We start from the raw sequence: 16,856 nt of genomic DNA on the forward strand, positions 1-16,856 counted from the left end.
TAACCAGTATCTAAAAGGTAGTGAAATGTCTTGGTTTAGAGATTGAGGAAGTAGGTATTGAAATCTGCCATGTTTTTTCACTGGAGACAAACCATTGCTGATTTAGCCAATTGAGTTCTCTTGCTCTTCTTCTTTTCTTGCTCTTCTTCTTTAAGCACAAACATTTTGTTGTTTTTACTTCAGTAGAACTAGAGTTGAAGTAAATGCATCATCAGCAATTAGTTGCAAGAGGAGTTAAGCAACAGAATTGAGTTCTTAGTCTCTTTGTTCAGTTTTCCTTCCCAGAGGCCAGGCCTAGGAGGAAAAGACTGTTCCTCTTACCTTCCTTGTATCTAAAAGGATCTATGAAATTGGATACAAAGATTTAAGATTCAGATTATTCTGAATATTATTGTTAATGACCTTTTACCATGGTATGTGCTTTGCCCATTTGCAAAATGCTTTCATATTATACAAACTAGAGCTTTAAGACCTGTGAGATTAAAAATTGTGTTTCAAAAAAAATTGTGTTTCATTCATTATCTCAAATGCCCATCCCAATGTCTTGCAAAATAGATATTTAACAAATATATGAATGAGTCTCAAATCTACCCGAATAGGTTACTCTGAAAGTTACCATTATTTCTCTTTTACACAAGAAGATTTCATGACTTGCTTTAGGTCAGCCAACTGGTGAGTGGTGGAAACAGAACTCTAACATAGTGGCCTGTTTTTTTTTTTTTTTTTCCAGTACATACTTTCAGGTGGAGATGAGAGGTAGGTTTTTTGAAAAACAGCTAGTTTGTAATTACAAAAATTAGAATCCTTTCCAACCTATGAGAGAAGGCCCCGAGAGAATATGGGATTATTGCAAGAAATTCAGGGATATGCACTCACACCAAGAATTATCAGAAAATGGGCAGAAAAGGTGGAGAGAGGACCCAGCCCTCTCCTGTGTTTTTTTTTTTTTTGACACATTAAATAAACTACAGTTGAAAAAATTATGATTTTATTCATGATATTTTAGCACCGTATTTGTAAATCAATCCATAGTGTGCTCTAGGTGGCGACAACCAGTACTGGGACATAAGTTTAAACATGTGAAGTGAATACATTGTTTCTTCAATGATGTCAGAGCATTTCTGGGACCTACTGTATAACCTCATTTAAAGGTAGCATCTAAAGTCTAAACCTAAGGCACTGTCTTAAGGCACATATCACATACTTATGTCCTAAAGTTTTTCTTATGTGCTACTGTTGTGGTAAAACACAACTTGGGTAATAGCTATAAAGAGTTAATATAAGCTTTTTGGATTCCCCCCCTCTTCCATTCAGTCAGTATTGAAAGTACAACTGCTGTCTTGTGGGAGAATGAAAATTTTGACATTAAAAATGGAAGTCTTGCACTTGAAATCTTTGATAACTACTTCTCTGCATAGACCTTGAAGGATTTAGGTGACAGCTGGCTAATTCCACTATGTTTGTGGGATCTCCATCTCCTCGAGGATGTTTGTGTCTTCCATTGGCTACCCATCTGTTCCTAGATCCCAGGTTTTGTATGAGAAAAAGCAATGCCTCATTTATTCCTTCAATAACTTCCAGTGTGCCAGGCAGGGTGGTGAGCAGTGGCTTCTACTCTCAGGAAGCTCAGGAGGAAGCAAATGGAAGATTTGGGTCAGTTCAACAGAGTTCTAGGAGTGGGGGTTGGGAGGCCTTGTTCATCCCAAGGCCCTCCCCTGCTATGAGATATATGGAACTGGCAACTGGACCTGGGTTCACACACCTGGCACTGAATGAGCTCTTCTGACCCTTGGTACTGGGTCTGGGTGGTCTTTCTTTTTAGTGTAAGAACTGTGCTTCATGCACCAAACTGATAATAATATGAAGTTAAGTGCCTAAAGAACATTGTCCAGATTTCCAGGCAGAGCAGAGCAGAATGCGAGGCTGTAAGCTGGCTTTCTTGGCATGAATCAGCGACAAAGAGCATCTCAAGATGACGAGGCTGGCTGGCTGGCAGCCTGTAGATGCAGGGGCAATTTTTATTCCTGAGAATGGAAAACAGTTCCATTTTTGTGAGTTGAGGAATAGACAATTCTCCATGGGGAAAAAGGGCTTTGTGTTTTTGTTTTTGTTTTTGTTTTTTTTTTTCTAGTGCAGTCTGCAGACAGGTACAATTTTTGCACTTCTCACACATGGGGGACATTTCCCTAGACCAGTGCTTCTCAAAATGAATGAACATGTAAATAACCAGGAGCTATTGCTAAAATGCACATTACATTCAGTTGGTCTGAGCTGTGCTTGAGATTCTGTGTTTGCAACAAGCTCCCTCCTGGGTGATGCTGAGGCTACTGCTCTGCAGTATTGCTGGTCTGTGGGCAGTGCTTTTAGGAACAGGGGCTTGGTGGCTTGGAAGCGTGGAAACTGGCCTCACTTGCTTTTGTGGAAGGTATCAATTTTGTTTCAGCCACACTTGTGTATTCTACTCAACACAATGTCTGCAGTGGCATTTCCTTTTCCCAAGGGTCTTATATAATATGAGAGTATGTATTGGTTGATGTGTTTAATCATTTTTAAAAAACTTTGCTGTGTTTTGAGTAGATCCTCAGGGCAAAATGCTCGCTGTCAGGCACAATCAAGTTCTGCTCAATCCCACATCATTACAAAGCATTGGTTTGACCCACATATCTTGTGTGTCTCACATGTGGTGGGGGCCGTCCACCATAGTAAATCTTAATGCAGAGAGCTTGGCAATACAATCAGAAAATGACAGACTCGCATGTTATATTCAGTGATTTGATTCTTCAACAGCCTCTTAACTATGGATGCATTACAGTGTAAATCTGTAACAGAAACTAAATCCATTGATTGTATTCTGGGCAGTAGATTCAGCTGTCATCAGATATAGCTTGCCATTTGAGCTTCCAGGGTTAAAAACAATTAGAGAAATCTAAAAACAAATTCCATTTTAATGCTTTGTCCCTTTTGAGCTATCAAATGGTTTCTCTTATAAAGGAAGCAAAGGCTCAAAGTTTATTCCAAATTGAACTCAACATGATTTCAGGAGAATCTGGGCTTTGTATCACAATATGTGCTTATTTGCCCTTGTTCTTTATTCAGAGCGGTACATCCCAGATCAGTGAGTAGCTTTTTCATCAACTTCTTGAGCTGATGCTAGTAGTTTCTAATGAACCGATCAAACCTCTTCCAAAATTATTTTTAGTGGATTGGAAGAGTGGCTAACTTAATGTCTCTAATTTCTTCTTTTGTTTTTATAGGTCACATTCCACCCCTAAAATGTTCCATGGGTCTGTCAGCAACTTTGATGGAAGCAGAAATTAATCTTATCAAATATCCTGATGAGGGCTTGGAAGAGTCCTTGCTATTAACAGGGTTTTTTTTGGTAATGGTATTCATCTTAATCAGATTTAGCTGACAAATCTTTCATTTATAGAATTTTAGAAGGAAAAATGATCTAAAGGGGTCATTTTGCCCATGTGAAACAGCTGGGGGGTTTGCCCAAGGTCACCTGGGCCTGTCCCAGTCTGCCTTCCTCCCACCCCTGCCACGTACCACATCCCTTATGGATGTGGTGCACTGGCTTTGAGGCCCAACGCAGCAGATTTTCTGCCTTTCCTGGTGAGAAGCAGGGTGTTCCATCTAATACTATTCACTGTAGTCTCATGCCATCCAGGTTGGGCCTTTTGGCAGAGTTGCAGTGGAGACAAAGTGTTGTGGTAGGAACCCAGATTCTATAGCCAGGTGGCCTGGGTCAAATTCTACTTTGCTCTGTACAGGTTGTGTGACTTTGGGCAGGCCACCGAACCTCTCAGTGCATCTGTTTCTTTAGGATTGTTATGAAAACTAAATGAATGAATACCTACTGTGCAATTATGACAACCACTCAGGTGTACTATATGTGGAATTATATGTGGGTTTGTGAACTGTGGGTCTCCACTAGGTACTGAGTTGTTAAGTCAGTGTTCAGAGTCATAAACAGCTTTAAATAAATTAAATGGCCCATAGCAGAATAAAATAGAACATATCAGAGTACATTGCATCTGTGGAGGGTGTGGTTTGGTGTTTCTTTGGCTCTCTTTTTAGCATTCCTTTGGTTTTGTGCGTGTGTGTGTGTGTGTGTGTGTGTGTGTAATGGTCCACAGTGTAAAAATATATTGCTCACTGTGGATTGTAGTTAAGAGTGTAGAAGCCCCTGCTTCAGGGACTGGAGTGGGATAATCCATTTCTCTAAGTGCAGACCTATGGGGTAAATGAGGCACATTTTAGACATGAATGTACAAGGTGAGCTCTGGCTGAAACTTAAATGTGCTTTTTTTGCAGAGGGAGACCAAAGGGCAGTTTCTTATTGACCACATCTGCAATTACTACAGCTTGCTGGAGAAGGACTATTTTGGCATTCGTTTTGTGGACCCAGAGAAGCAACGGGTAAGAGCCAACCTCTGTCTGGACCCATTTGGGGGAGTGACTCACACTGTGGGTGACCAAAGAAGTTCCTCTCAGAGCAATCATGATAGTTTCAAAGCTGCTCTTTGAAACCCAGTAATTTTAACAGCCCTCATTATATCCTTGTTCCTGCGTATACCTGCCCTTGTTGCTATCTGTTAATTTTTGTTAGAGTGAGCAGGGGAGTGTTACTTTTTGAGTTGGGTACTGTACAAGCATATATATGTTTGTGACATATGTTGGATTCAGTGATATATGTCCCTCACATCCAAAAGGTCCCAGGAATATCCATCCCAGCTCCCACCACCTGAGGTTTCCCATTTCTGCAACCCTTCTGTGGTTCCTAGATATGGATTAGGAGGCCCTATACCTTCTTTGATCTCTGCTTCTTACCCTTCCCCACTGCCAAGCAAGTCAGTGTGTGTGAAAGGGTCTAGCTATAGGTGGTCTGGGGTCGGGGGTGGGTGGGCGGAGACAGGTCCACTCTGTCTTCTTTAATTTGGTCCTCCTGTGGGTGTTCCTGGTCATCTTTCTCTCCTCTCTTCCCTTTCCACAGTCCCACTTGGCTCTTAGTTTCATATTTACTGACCCAATACAATGAGGAGAAGCTAACAGAGTGTATTTCTGTAAAGGAACAGGCTGTTTAAGGAATATATTAGATTTTGTTCTGAAATGTGGAGAATCATACTTAGCTTTAAGAGTCCAGTAAGACCTAATCTTCTATAAACATATACAATACAGTGACTCAGAAAGAGATTTTGCTTTCCTATAGCACTTGCAGGAACTCTCTAATGGGTCAAATATTTACCCAAATGAGAGGGAGGTAGCAGGATACTAGTGAGGATGTAGGGCTGACATGAGGTCACAGAGGGGATTCATGTGGCATTTTCTACTGTTAACAGTGGTTCCCAGACCTGGCTCTGCAACAAAATCACCTTAGGGTTTTACTAATAATGCTGAGTGTGGTCCCTATTCTGGACCTCCTGTATCAGAATCCTTGGGGCTAGGACCAAGAACATGTATTTTAGCACATACTGATTCTACTTTTTTTTTTTAAAGATTTTATCCATTTATTCATGAGAGACACAGACTGAGAGAGAGAAGCATAGATACAGGCAAAGGAAAAGCAGGCTCCCTGCAAGGAACCTGCTGTGAGACTCGATCCCAGATCCTGGGATCATGACCTGAGCTGAAGGCAGGCACCCAACCACTGAGCCACCCAGGTGTCCCTGATTCTAGTTTTGACATAGCCATCCCAGCTTTGGTCTTCAGGCTGGTATTGGGGATCATGGCATAAAGATACTCATAGACATAGTTTCTTGTGGCTTATGAAGATATTATCCTTTTATGGAGAGAGAAACAGATTCAAAGATATTGTTACTTGCCCAAGGTTCTATAGCTAGTAAGTAATGGAGTAAGTATTTAGTTTAGGATTATGGTTCAAACCCCTGCAGGGCAAACAGACTCTGTGGACTATATTAGTTTTCTAACCACTGAATATAGATTCTTTTTGTGCAAAATTCCATCCTAAACTCTAAACAAGCAGCCTGTGGAAGTAATTCTAGCTACTATTAGTTGAGCATCTGTCATATGCCAGGAATTTTACTGTCATGGTCTCTAGTCTTCCCTACAACAGTGTAAGGAGGGGGAAAACTGAGGTGCAGAGAGTCAGTGGCTTGTCTAAGGCTACAGGGCTAGTAATTAATGGTGGAAGGATGGTATTTGGACCCACACTCTTTCTAATTATCTCCCAAGTGAAAATCTGAAACATAACCTAGACCAGGGATTTGTAGACCTTTTCTGTGAAGGACCAGATAGAAAATGTTTTCATTTTTGTGATGCATACCACTGCTGTCATAATTTTTCAATTATTTTATTCTAGTGGAAAGCAGCCATAGACAATACCTAAATTAATGGATATAACTGTGTTCTAATAAAACTTCTTTCCAATAAAAGTATTTTATAAATAGGCAATTAGCCATAATTTGCTGACTCTTAGCGTAGATAATATCTGGAAACCACTTAAATGCAAGAGTTGTTTTCTTATTTCTTGAGTCATCAGGGAGGTACTGGATAAACTATTAAGAGAAATCTTTAGAATTGGAATCAGATGTTGGTATGAACTCATGGTTTTTAAAAAATATATACATAGATACAGAAATATAGATGTGCATGTGTGCATGTGGGCTACTACGCATATGTATGCTGTTCCAAGTTCTGGTTTCTGAGATGGCCTAGAAGCAATGACACCACAGTAGCAATGAGCACACCAACCCCCTAGATTTGGTTTCTAAATATCATTTTCTAATAAAAGGAACAAAGGCTGCTTGAAAAAATGTCTGATTCTAGGGCAGAGGCAGGGAAATCACAAGATAAGCCTGGAGCATGTTGTGGTGCCAGAAAGTAAGAAACTGCTCAAAAATAAAAGGTCACTAGAAAGTCACAGAGCTAACCTGAATGAACTGCCAGTAGCTGAAACTGGAAAATTAGAGTGACAAAAATAAATAACAATACTATTGGATTATAATCTATAAAGTAAAATACTCATGAGTCATACTGATATAAGTAGTTGAATAAATAAATAAAAGGGGAGAAGAGATAGCTCTTCCTTACAGATGAATTCCAATTAATAAGTATGGAAGGGTTGAGGGAATATCACAATGATAGTTGTGTGCAAGATTCATTGATGAATGATAAAATCAGTGGGCAGAAGTTTGAGGAGAAACAACATATCTGTATAGTCTCAAAGTACCTCTCCCCATCACCCTCCTCCAGATATCTTTTAATTATAAAGGGAGAAAGCCTAACTTTATAGTGGAGAAACCTGGTCGGCACCACTTTAACCAAGCCATCAAAGTTAACATCACCAGTGAGAAGACATTCCAATGTCACATATCCCCTGATTATCCTTCATTGAGGAGGGCACATCGTCCCTGTGGTATACTCCCCAATAATGCATAACTTCATTCAAATCTTGAGGAAAAATAGGAAAGTCTGAAGCTAGAGATATTCTCCAAAGCAACTTACCTATATTCTTCAAAAGTATTGAGGTAATGAAAGACCATGGAACTCTCATAGTTTAGAGAGACAGATCAACTAAGGCCATGTGGGATTCTGGATTGGATCCTGGAACAGAGAAAAATCTGGCATGGGAAAATTCGTGAACTCCAGATTAAGTCTGTAGTTCAGTTACTAGCATTGTGTTAGTAGTTTCTTAATTTTGATAATTGTAGTCTGGTTATGTATTATGCTAACATTAGGGGAAGAGGGTGCTTATGTTTGTACCTTTTTCATATGTCTAAAATTATTTTTTAAAGTTAAAAAGAAGTGTTTAGGTTGATGTGCTTCATTGTTCTTTGTATTTTGACTTGGTTTAGCTTAATGTTTAGTGTCCAGATTTGGGTAGTAGATTAGTGGAAAAAATGTGGGCTGCACTCAAAACAAAACTGTCTTATCTGATGTATCCATTAAATTGCTTACAGGGCTGCTTGAATCGTCATTTTTCCCCCTGCCTCATAGCCTTTAGAGACTTTTGATTCTGAGGATTCAGTATGAGTATAGCTTCCACTTTGGTTGCAGAATAGTTGCTACATGAAACCACATGGACTTTGTACTCAGAAAGATGTGCCTTAAATCCCACCCCTCCTGAGGGATAAACTATGTGGTCTTGACCAAGTTATTGAGCCTTTTCGAGTCCCTGTCCTGATGGTTAAAACAGATAACAGTACCTACCGGTAGGGTTGGTATAGGAATTCAATATAAAGTATGCAAATGTTTAACAAATGGTATATATTGAGTACATGGTATATGCTATTTTTGTTGTGATTCTTATAATTATTGTGCATTAGCTTGGCATAGGTGAGGCATTTATATGAGGAAATACAACATGGTTAGCAACTCTAAAATCTAGAAATGTTCAGAACTTCTTTTAAAGGCAGGATGGCCATTATTATGATCTTTGGGTAGACAAGTGTGAGCCTTGAGTAATTAGAAAAATGGGCCCAGAAGCACACAGACATGCTGATAGGGAGTTTTAAGCAGAGATCAATTGACCAGCATTGGTGGTTTTACCAGGTCTTATACTTTTTCTCAATGGAAAATAAAACTGATGAATTATTTGGATAGAAAGCTAATCAACAGAGAAAATCAAGTTAGTTAGAAAAACTGAAGTGGAACTTACCTTTGGTGTGGGAGTTGGTGGTTTGCCTACAACTCTTCACAACTTGATTTACAGTAAACCATTGGGAATATTAAATATTTAGCACTATTACATTTGGAACACCATATGTTTGACAAGATGTCTCATGCCCCATATGCTCTGAGAGTGATGAAGACTGAGTTAGTAAATGATGACTATCTTTTGCTATTTTAATGGCAAGGGCTCAGAATTTCCATTAGTTTTGATGTAGGGAGGGGCAGATTGAACACCAGTCAGTAAAAATCCCCTCAAGTTTCTACCATATTCTTCTGAAGAACTCATATCATTATAGTGCCTGAGATTAGGGGAAGGGTGGCTGGTGTCCCTCTCATTTTACTGAAAGAGAAAACTGGGACTATAAGCTTAGAAGTCTTTGAGGGAACAATTCTAAAAGGAGAAGGTAGTACTTGACTTAAGTTCAGGTATTTTTTCTTAAATGTAACATATTCTCTCCACTGCTTCTCAGGTGTTTGAGTAGCTTCTCTTTGGGAATATGAAGTTTGGAAATAATGAACTGGGTTTCATAATTCAGTTTTCTTACTTTGTTTTGTTACTATTATTATTTTAGTAATCTCTATACACAACATGGGGCTTGAATTCACAACCCTGAGGTCAAGAGGCCCATGCTCTTCTGACTGAGCCAGCCAGGTGCCCCTTGTAATTCTGTTTTCTATAACTATGGTTTAGGCTGTCCATTGTCCTGGTTTTTCCCTCTTTCTGCCTTTCCCCATTTCCCAAATCCAGCTAGAGAGAAGTAACTCCCAGGGCCTGAGAAGGCAGGAAGTACTCCCTTCCCTGTCCTTCCAACCAGCCCAGTCAGAGGAGGAATTATACTGGGACTAAGTTGTGGGTGTTGGTTTACAGTCTGCAGGAAGATTGGACTCAGTGCTTTTGATTTTAACTTCCCTATTTCTAAGGGATCATCAGTATTTTGACTTTTCTCACTCAAGGACCTACATCAGTATCATTGACTACATCAGTATCATTGAGTTTTCTCACTTAAGGACCATTCTGGCTCATACCCTAAGACAACAAATTCACTTTGGAAATCAACATCTCTGTGGCAATCTCCTCCAACACTCTTGTGTTTGGGCAGTGTATGTCATGTGGCCACTGGCTACACTTTCGATAGGATGACCTGGAAAGTCATAAATGCAAGGGCATCCTGAACCCTGATGCCTTCTTCCCCCGGATAGAATTACAGCCCTGAGGTTTCTGTGTTGGTAGCCAGAAAGAACTAGTGAACCTATCAATGAGTTTTATTAATAATGGGAAAAGACCTTTTCTATGTTAGAGCAGTTTGCATTTTCTAAAGGTACCTTTGAGGAGGACATGGAATGGAATGAAAAAAAAAAACCCCAATGATTTTAGGTTTCACTCTGGGGCTCATGCCAGGAAGCCAGACAGCATTATGTCCCACCAGCTGCTCCTGCCTTTGGAAGGCTGCTTCTTGCTCTTGGGGACAATTGCTTCACAGATGCTTGTACATAGGATCAAGAGTGGTACATTAGATTTAGGGCAGCCCTGCACTGAAGAGAAGTATTGTACTGCTGCTTTAGGTCACTGGTCATGAATTTGTCTGCTTAATGAGTCTACTTTTGTTTTTAATGTCTCAGGGGTATTAAAAATCAAGACTACTTGGATGCCTATTTGGGGAGGAGGTATGGACAAGTAACTTGGCTTTATGGGAAAAGCCTCAGAGTACTCAAATTACAAGGAGCATAGCAGTATCTTAACAGCTTGAAAATTGGATATTTTGTCTAATGGTTCAATTGTGGCCCAAGGTATTAACTTGACAGATTTGTGGAAATTGTCATAGTCTTCGGCAGAGAGCAGAACTAAAATGGTTGCTCATAATTGACTCTGTCTACACCTGATGTCCTCTCCTAGGAAGGTATGGGGATGCCTGATAATGACAGGTTGTAATCTGTAAGTCATAGGTAACTGGGATTTCCAAATTTTAGTGGACGAAGGAGCAAGTACATGAACTGGTTATCTTGTTTGGGCCAATAGGCAGACATAGGAATAAGCGTGGCGAAAATGCCATTTATCCTTATTGAGTTTGGGGAAAAACAGGAAGATATTCAGGGTAAGATAGTCTTCCTCCTTGGTGGTGGGAAGCTCCTGGGCTTGGTTCAGATGAGGGCAGGAATTAATTAGGTTGGTAAGGTTTAAGTTCCATCGGTAGACAGAGAAGCACTCACCAGAGGCTTCCAGCAGGCAAGAACATCAGAGCTGATGGGAGACCAGCAGGTTTGGAAGTTTCAAATAGCTCTAGAGACAGTTTTTAAGTCAAGCTGAGAGGAAGACTAGACTGTAAAGATGATGAATAAAACTTGGAGAAATAAAAGCAGTAGAAGTAAGGATTGGCAATTGGACCAGACATTTCTTTTTCTTGCATGCTAAAGCAAATGTCTTTTACAAGTTCAATTGTAATTGTGTTATATCCATGGAGAGTAATAATGAGGAGTTTCTTAGTCAGCTTGGGATGCTATAAGAAAACACCTGCTTATGCAGGACATTTAATCCTCACAGTTCTAAAGGCTGAGAAGTTCAAGTTCAAGATGCCGACAAATTTGGTTCCTAGTGAAAACTCTCTTCCTGGCTTGCAGAGGGCTGCCTTCTCCCTGTGTCCACACAAGGTGGGGAGAGACAGAGAGAGAGAGAGAGAGAGAGAGAGAGAGAGAGAGCATGTAGGTGCTCTGGCCTCTCTTACTAATCTTATAAGGGCACTAATTCTATCAAGGGTTCCACCCTCATGACTTTTAAATGTTATTACCTTCAAAGGTCCCACTTCCAAATGCTATCACATTGGGGGTCAGGTCTTCAACATGTGGATTTGGTGGGGGTTAGGAAGCAACCATTCATTCCATAATAAGGAGTAAGAGTTCTGGTTATCTATTGCTGTGTAACAGGTTTCCTCAAACACTCAGGGGCTTAGATGAACACAATTTTATCATATTCTAGGATTGTTTGGGTCAGATATTTGAGTAGGGCTCAGCAAAGTGATTCTTCTGTTTGACATGGTGTTAACTGGGCTCTCTCAGTGGTATGCAGCTGGTGATTGATCTATCCTGGGTGGGGGGCAGAGGGTCCAATATGTTTTCATTCATATTCCTGGAACCTTGATGGAGATGGCTGGAAGGTAGGGCTTGGGGCCCTCCTGCCTCTGCATGTGGTTTCAGAGCTTCTCTACATGGCCTGTCTAGCTGGGTGTCTGAGCTTCTTGCAGGGCCCCTTTGGGCTCCAAGTACAAGTGGAACCACTTAACCAAGTAAATCATATAAAGAGTGTTTTGCGGGAAGTAGTAAGTTTTGGACATGTTGAATTTGGGATACCTATGAAATGTTGAGGTAGAGATGTTTAGTCTATACTTGGGAATATGGATTTGAAGCTTAATGAAGAGGTTTAGGTCACCCATGGAGATTTTGGACCCCATGAGGTTTTCACTTCCATAAACCTTAGGAAATATACTGCACAGCCAAGGGAATGAATATAGAATAAGACGAGTATCTGAAAACTAAAGACTATCCATTTTTTAGAAAGGATGTCTAGAAGGAGAAACCAGCAAAGGAGATTGACCAGGAATATACAGAGTAGAAAAAAAGAATGGGGAGAGAGAGACCTTCTGGAAGCAATGGTAGCTGTAGACTTACTATAAGAACGGGCTATAGTGTAAAACCTCAAGAAGGAAGGAGGCTGGAGGACATTACTGCTCAGGTGCTGAAAGCTTTGATGCCAGGAAGACGGGGTTAAATCCTACCTCTGGTTGTAGGACTTTGAACAGCCTCCTTAACCTATGCCTCAATTACTTTATCTGTAAAATGGGAACACTAATAATAATAACTATGCCCTAGGGTTGTTATTTAAGTGCATTAGTCAATATTATCAACATGTGATGGGTCTTTTTACTACATGCTTTAAAGAGTTTGAAAGGTTCATGGTTCTGGCAGCTAGAAGATCTTTGACTGTAGAACAGTTTGGTAACAATGTGAAATTTCTGTGGCTTGACAGCAAGTGTTATATGGTGGTAAATTCCAATGTAACAAGCCTGAAGGAATCCCATCATTTCCTCTGTAATTGCATTTTTGGTGTTTTCGTGTACTTTAAAATAAACAGCACTGAGTGTTTTTACAACCTCTATTGTATTTTCAGACTATTTTATTTTTAAGTATACATACATTAAGGATTTCTTGGATGTAGAACAGGGGTTGGCACACAGGTGTCAGGATGGCCCCCATTTGTTTAGTAAATAACATTTTATGGGACACAGCTATTTCTATTCATTTATGTGTTGTCTCTGGCTACTTTCGTGTTCCAATGGCAGAGTTGAGTAGTCCTGACAGACCATATGGGCCACAAAACCTAAAATATTTATACTGTCTGATAGTTTACGAAAAAAAAAATGGTGCTTATGCTTTCTTAGGCTTCCTGTTTCTGCCTCTGTTTCCTAGGTGTTTCTTCTCCCAGCTGTTACTTCTATTTTGCTTATCCCTAAGGACCCAGAATGCAGGAGCAGTTATGGTTGAAGAAATAAAAACATTGCACTGAAGCAGTAAAGGTTTCTTTGCCTAGGTTACTGCCAGGAGGACAATAACTTGTGAGCATGCCTAGTCTATAGATAGTTTTGCTGTTGTTGCCATTGTGTTATAGATTTCATTGAAACTGGAATGAAAGGCAGCCCAGGTGGCTCAGAAGGTTTAGCGCCACCTTTGGCCCAGGGCCTGATCCTGGAGACCCGGGATCGAGTCCCATGTCGGGCTGCCTGCATGGAGTCTGCTTCTCCCTCTGCCTGTGTCTGCCTCTCTCTCTCTCTCTCTCTCTCTCTCTCTCCTCTCTCTCTCTCTCTCTTTCTCTGTGTCTCATGAATAAATAAATTAAATCTTAAAAAAAAAAAAAAGAAACTGGAGTGAAAACCATTGGTTACTGGTAGCTAATGAGCTAGGGCCTAGTTTTGATTGGATGACCCAGAACACTGCTAGGCTGTATTCATTTGGATGACATTCTTTTTTTCCCCTGTAGAGGCCAGAGGGCCTAGAAATGGCATAAATTGGCTAGATAATGCAGGGAGACTGAGTTACTCTGGGGCTTTATCCAGGTGAGATGTGAGAATCAGGCCATCTTTTCAGGGCTAGGATGAGAATTGGTAAATTATGGATCTGGTTACTTCTGAGGGGAAAAGCAATCTCCTGCTTGGGAGGTGCATTCATTCTTGTTTGAAGCCCCATTCGTTACTCAACACATTTATTGGAGCTATGGATTATTCTGGTGTAGGGCACCAAGGGTTTTGAGAAAGATAAGAGAGAGGTGTGTAATTTATTCTGTAATCATAGGCTGAATCAATTTCAACAGAAGCCCAACACTTGAAGATAACCAAGTGTGTTATATTGTTTACTTTGGGGAGGTTTTTTGTTTAGGTTTTTAATTTTCCTAGCTCAGCAGCTACCAAATTAAAAATCAATCTACTTAGTCATAAATCACAGCCTCACACCCATCTTCCTCTCCCTCACCAAACAAGCCAAAGTTGGAATATGAAAGAAATACCCCATTTCTATGATGGGGTAGAGAAGAATGATCTAAGGCTAAATATAAGAAAGCCTAGCAAAATTAAAAAAAAACCATTTGTTGGTAATGTTCTCATACTTCAGGTTCATAGAATGTGGAATGTGAGAGCTGAAGGAATTTTAGGAGTCCTGGAATCTGTCCCCCAAGACCACAGAAGAGGGAATCAGAGAGTAGAGGGCTTAGCCAGCACCCTACTTTTCACCCCTTTGTGAGGCTTCATTCAACTTCTCTTTGCTTCAAGCTGCTATCAATCAAAATAAATTTGTTCTAAGAGGTGGCTTGAAATGTGGTCAGGCTAGATTGTCCAGACTGAAAACCTTGTTTAAATCGGAACCTCTCTAAGCAAATGAGGGAAACTGAATGGGAAAAATTAGAGAGGGAGACAAACCATGAGAGACTCCTAACTCTGGGAAACCAACAAAGGGTTGCAGAAGGGGAGGAAGGCGGGGGGATGGGGTGACTGGGTGACGGGCACTGAGGAGGGCACTTGATGGGATGAGCACTGGGTGTTATACTGTATGTTGGCAAATTGAGTTTATTTTTTTAAAATTTTTTTATTTTTAAAGATTTTATTTATTTATTCATGAGACACACACACACAGAGAGAGAGAGAGGGAGAGAGAGAGAGAGGGGCAGAAACACAGGCAGAGGGAGAAGCAGGCTCCATGCAGGGAGCCTGATGTGGGACTGGATCCCAGATCTCCAGGATCAGGCCTTGGGCTAAAGGTGGCACTAAACCAGTGAGCCACTCGGGCTGCCCACAAATTGAGTTTAAATAAAAAATAAATTGGAACCTCTCATAGCAGGATATACTGGTTACTGGGGATCAAGCCATGGAGAGAGGGCAGTTTTTGGTGGGGAGTTAGGGAGGCTGTCTTGACTGTGGTACCCAGAAGTGGATCTAGAGATGAAAATTTCAGTTTTATTAGGAAGTGTTCCCAGGAAAAAGACTTTTAGGAGCTTGGGGGAATTGAGACAAAGAAGGGTGGATGGTCACACAAGTGTGTGATGTTAAACAAAGTTGTACAGAGGAGAACTTGGCTGAAAGCCACAGAGGAGCTCTGGAAGAGTGTAGTTTAAGTCTAAACTACATAAAAATCCACATGCCTTAGAATTGTCCTGGCCAAGGGGCAAGGGAGCAGAGGTACTTATCCTCCCCGACCTGTCACTTCTTAACCTGACAGGGAAGATGTGAGTGGAGGAGGTTCCTTCTCCCCTACATTGGGTTCCAGGAACCTGAGGCAGCCTTCCTAAGAAAGATCAAGCTGCTGTATAACTAAGGAGAAAAGGGCCTCTGAGGGCATCTGGGCAGAACCCTGGCAGTATCCCTGCAGACCTACCTTCCTGATACCTTCAGATCATGCTGAAGGAATGCCTCCTCAGGTTCATCTGACTTCTGAAGCTCATTAGATAGAATCAGTAATTGGATCTTAGCTTCTTTAGCCTTTGGAATTCTTATTCTAAATGTAAGTTGAAGAAATAAAGGTTTCAGCTATAGTAAACCAGCCGCAAATTCAGATATTTGGTTGGCAGGCTTTTCTTTCTACCTCTCTTAGGGAATTTCACTTTCCAGTAAGGAAGCAGAATTTTGAAAAACCCAACAAAACCAACAACTAGCATATATTCCAAGTAGGAATTGAAAGGGAAATAGCAATGCAGTGTATGTTCTGAGCCTCCTGTCTAATTGCCAAGCATGCAGAATCATGGTTCTTTCTTTCTCAAAGGCGTGTAATCCATCTGTACATATAGTAACAGCAGGAGTTGTTGGTGTAGTTCAGATTTGAATTCATTGCCCAACTTGCAACTCTAAAAGGAAGAAGGAAAAAAGGGAGGAGAATTAATTACCTTTCATGTAGAACAGAAGGCAGATGGGGTGGGAGTGTGAGAAGAAGAGAGTTCCAGAGGTGGGCCCACTAGGAGGGGTCATTGCATCAACTTGGGAGTGTCTGAGTGAACACAAAGAAGATGGGAACAGCTGGGGTTTACCAGGCCTTCACTATGCTCTAAGCTCTGTTCTAAGGACTTCTTAATGTGTTAACCTACTTATACCTCACGATGATGCTGTAAGTGGGAAAACAGGAAGAAACTCATTGGAGGTCACATCACTAATAAGTGGCAGAATTGGGGTTTGAACGCATGCCTCCTGGATTGATATTGGACTACAGTGCCAAAGCTGGGGGCTTAGCTGGACTTGGCATCTGCCTGTTATATATGAAATTCTTCTTGAGTCTCAATAAGTCTAAACTACATAAAAACCCACCTTTATCCTGAGTAGAGCTTAGCTTTCTTTTTTAAAAATATTGACTTCTAATTATTCACGTAATGCATGAATATATGTAAAAAGCAGAAGTTAAAACATCACAGATAAAACAGAAGTCATAGTTTCTTTTGAGCAACACCTCTAAATTCCTGTTTTCTCTCTCTTATCTGTTTATCATGTTTCATTTCAGATCTTTAAAAGTACATTAAAAGTACATTTAGATACTTATTATGTATTCTTTGAAAATATAGGGTAGTGTTTGTACTTTTTACTTAAAAAAGAAAATACATTAATTCTATGATACCATAGTTCAGAAGTTCCCAAACTTTGTTGATTTATGGCTCTCTTAGTATCTTAGTAATGATTTCATGGTGCCCTAGGTCAAAAGTATTT

At 40.5% G+C, this 16,856-nt stretch overlaps 1 protein-coding gene across 3 annotated transcripts in view; it reads left to right on the top strand.

Annotated features, from left to right (window-relative positions):
- The window catches only part of FRMD3 (FERM domain containing 3), a 301,558-nt gene that overhangs the window by 137,969 nt on the left and 146,733 nt on the right, over nt 1-16,856 (top strand). For 2 of the 3 annotated variants that reach the window (XM_055311651.1, XM_055311650.1), the window contains exon 2: nt 4,318-4,422. In XM_055311651.1, the coding sequence (XP_055167626.1) occupies nt 4,318-4,422 (105 nt within the window). Of the gene's footprint in view, nt 1-4,317; nt 4,423-16,856 lie in introns of those variants that run through there. The other variant, XM_055311652.1, reaches the window with a different exon arrangement.

The sequence above is a fragment of the Nyctereutes procyonoides genome, unplaced genomic scaffold, assembly GCF_905146905.1.
Source record: "Nyctereutes procyonoides isolate TBG_1078 unplaced genomic scaffold, NYPRO_anot_genome, whole genome shotgun sequence".
Classification (NCBI taxonomy): domain Eukaryota; kingdom Metazoa; phylum Chordata; class Mammalia; order Carnivora; family Canidae; genus Nyctereutes; species Nyctereutes procyonoides.